At 38.4% G+C, this 3,626-nt stretch overlaps 1 protein-coding gene across 1 annotated transcript; it reads right to left on the minus strand.

Annotated features, from left to right (window-relative positions):
• Window positions 1–510: 510 nt before the first annotated feature.
• Window positions 511–3,388, minus strand: LOC129739788 (uncharacterized). The gene has a single exon (XM_055731308.1). The coding sequence runs from the start codon at window positions 3,292–3,294 to the stop codon at window positions 1,561–1,563; it is 1,734 nt and encodes a 577-aa protein (XP_055587283.1). The 5' UTR covers window positions 3,295–3,388; the 3' UTR covers window positions 511–1,560.
• Between the last annotated feature and the right edge of the window lie 238 nt (window positions 3,389–3,626).

Consider the following 3,626-nt stretch of genomic DNA (forward strand, 5'->3'; position numbering starts at 1 on the left):
ACTAAGATGAAGTTAAGAGTTTTCGTCCCGAAATTGATTAATAAACTTGAGCAATATTTGCCCTGCTTCCACTAAAAACGCTCATATTCTGTACAAAGTCTTCCTTTTTGTTAAAGAACTTCACTCAAAATTAGAAAAAAAATCACAAACAAGTCAAAAAATGATCTAGCTTTCGAAAAATGTGTCGTACTTTAGAAACTTTTCAATTGTTTTCATTAATTCTTCAAAAAATATCCTTCTTTAGTCGATTTGTGTTCATTTAACATGGGGCTGTCACATTTGTTTGCCCAACGGCTTACTTATACTAATGCACTGGGCAAACGCCCTATTCTGTCCTATGCCTATACGTCCAACAATAAACACGTCAAACCAATACCAAGAGTTTTATTGAATTCCCGGTTATCCTGCAGATTATAAAATGAAAAGACTTGCTGGTTTCTGATTTTGATGTTTATTATTTGACGAATGGAAAAGGTCTGACACAACTTTTATAAATAGATCGTGGCCTTCTGATTTTTATACATTATTCTATCCTATGCCTATTTGATCCCTACAGCTCGGCCATCCTGATAAATAACATCGCCCTCGATGTAGGTACTATACAAAAAGAATTAAAATTTTGTTAAATCTAAACATACAAAATGTAAGTTTTCTAAAATTGATAAAAAAATGTTAAATAATATAAAAGAAGACTTATTTTCCTTGAACTGAATTCTTCGTCTCGTTTTCATTAGAATGCTTTCCAGACACTTTTTCAGCAGGGGTGTTTTCTTCAATAATCCCATCTTGATGGTTGGAACATGCGAACATCTCAGCGTTGAAATAATGAAGATCCTCCTATGCTCTTTCCACCGTCGGTCCGAAGAGGAAACGAACTTCCGCGATCTATGGCTCCAGTACTGCCTGCCATATTGACAGCCTCAGTACCTGGAAGCCTCAGCTGCACTTTCAGCTCTTACCATAGCACCCGGATCGTTTCCTATTTCTTGACGATTCTGGAAAAGTTCCAACAAACTCCATATTTCACCAAATCCAGAAAAATTTAACTTCCGGCATCTCCGGCTACACCACTGCCTGCCATCGTAGCAGCGTCAGTGTCTGGAACAGCTGGCCCTCAGCTCCTACCGGCAGATCCGGAACGATTCACAGTTTTCTAGAGACGGGAGTTTCGGTTCTTCTTAAAGTTGCTAATTGTTCATGGTGATGTCTTGTTCCTAATCCCACTTCTGAATTTGTAGGGGCCGGAATAAATGAGAGACTTGGGGCTTTATACAGCTTTATTGTTTGACATCTTGAGCAATAATGATGGAACTACAGTCATACAATCGTGGCCTCCTTATTATAATCATGTATGCTCACTAGATCCCTACAATACTTTATAGTTTCTGTGACTTTTGATTCACATTTTTTTTAAATTTGTGCCTTATACGGAAATATTAGTGAAGTAACGCTGATATCTGTTTTTGTGTCTACTTTATTCGCTCATTATCTTTTAAAACTTCATATTTTTACTCACAATGTTTTTTTAGGTTTCCTTGTAAAATATGTTGGAATTTTCGTTCATGCGTTACTAGAACACCTCAAAATCCAATCCGACAGCCGTTCTCTTCCTTCAAAGTCCACCTGGTAATAGGCGTATCTTTGCAGCACCACCGTATCAGCATTATCGATCGATTCTGTGATCAGGTAGTCCCTTGTCCTGTTATGCCAGTACACATTGAATTCAGAAGTAATTTTTAAGGTATTATTCCTATAGTTCGGCTCAATCAACCAGCGGGAATCGGTTTCTGACTTGAACCCTGACAAGGGAACCTGTTTGACTCCCACGTAGCTGGTGTAGGAAACAATATTGGGAGTAAATGAATCAATTGCCGAAAGCGCGGTTCCATCGGCAGTTTTAAATTCAACATATCTTTTATCCTGAGTTGGAGCTATTTGGAACGTAGTACAATCGGCTCTGTTACCAGTTACAACAATTTTTTGAAGATTTCCAACTTGTTTTTTTTGGTACACATCTTTGAATTGTTTTACCACTTGGTTAGATATTTGAATACACTTGTTGGATCGTTTTTGGAAAATCTGTATAGCCTTTGTGCAGTTTTCAATTACTTTCAAGCTTTCGGGCAGTTTTGGTTTGATCATTTCTACGATAGTTTTGATTTCTTCAGATTTTGTAAAACTATCGTCCATACCGATAGACATAATCGTCATCAGCGTGTAGGAAATCTGTTGATCCAGCAAAATCAGCGCAGCTCGATGCTGGTTGATTCCGTGGGTCATTCCTAGCAGCTTGACGTAATTTCGTATCATATCAAACTTTGCCATGCTATTCGTCAACTCAAGAAATTTGCGCTTCAGAAAAGTATCTAAATGAACGATCTGTTTCGGATGAAAAGATTCGAAATGAACCTTCAAGTCCTGCAAAATTCCTTCTGAAAGCTGATCGACCCATTTCTTATAGGAAACGGAAGCCATGGATGCGAAAAGGTGCGAGCTTTGGTTCATCTGGTTTAACTTTTCGTCGGTGATTTGAGATCCATCAACGACTAGATCGAGCAATCGATAAACCATTGTTTCAATAAGCACCAAATCCTTCTCTTTGACGTTCATGTCGACAAATGATATGTTGAGAAGAGTTATGAACGCTTCTACTCGGTCGTCCAAATCCGGATATTCAGCAGCGAAAAGGATAAGATTTACAAAGTTGGAAGTTTTATGGTGCTTAACCATGGTATGAATAATGGTCATGAGGTAACGAGAAGTCATTTTCTTCATATGGTGGATGGCGTTATCCAAATTATTGGCAGACAAATATTCGATGCACAGCTCTTTTCTGACTTCATCCGCTCTGGATTTTACGGAACGCAGTTCGTTTTCCAGTTTACCTGCTGTTTCATCCAATTCTCCAATTTGCTCTTCTAGTTCATCGATAATTTTCCGTTGATCAACTTCGATGTGTTCTTTTAATTGAGCAATTTCGCCTTCCAGGGTGCTTACTTGATTCTTATAGCCTTTAACCATATCCTTCAGCTGTTCGTCACTAGTATATCCTTTGTTCATGAGCTTGTACTGCTGCGTCATCGATCGCAATCTCAAGTTGATTTGTTTCAGCAGTTTGCGGCATTCAGAATCACTGTTTTGTTCTTCGATTCTAGTGTAAATGGTTTTATCCATGTTTTCCAGAATGTCCTGCAGCTTGGTCAGCTCCGTGATCGATATGTTGCAATTTTTCTCAGCACTCACCGATGATAAAATTACCAACAGTGACCAAACTATTGTTACCCACGACTTCATTTTTTTGATTTATCAAGGTCTTCCACAGTCTTCCACGTGAATAACTCCACCTTCTAGGTTGCGCGCTATAAAGAGATCTCGTTGATGTTTGCTGTCAGAAGCTGCAAACAAAGATTGTTCAAATAGCATATTTTGTAAATAAACCGAGCTTGTTCGGGTTCCTTGAGTGTGTCATTGTTGCAACTTGATGTTTGGAATTCTTTTTTTTTCAAGAGTTGGATGATTACGCCATCCAGAGCTATCCGAGTGCTGAAAAACGAGTAAAAAAAAGTCAAAAAGTACTACTTTTCAACACTGTTTTTCCGTAGGAAATGCAGGACTTTATGCAACCA

Source organism: Uranotaenia lowii, chromosome 1 (assembly GCF_029784155.1).
Source record: "Uranotaenia lowii strain MFRU-FL chromosome 1, ASM2978415v1, whole genome shotgun sequence".
NCBI lineage: Eukaryota > Metazoa > Arthropoda > Insecta > Diptera > Culicidae > Uranotaenia > Uranotaenia lowii.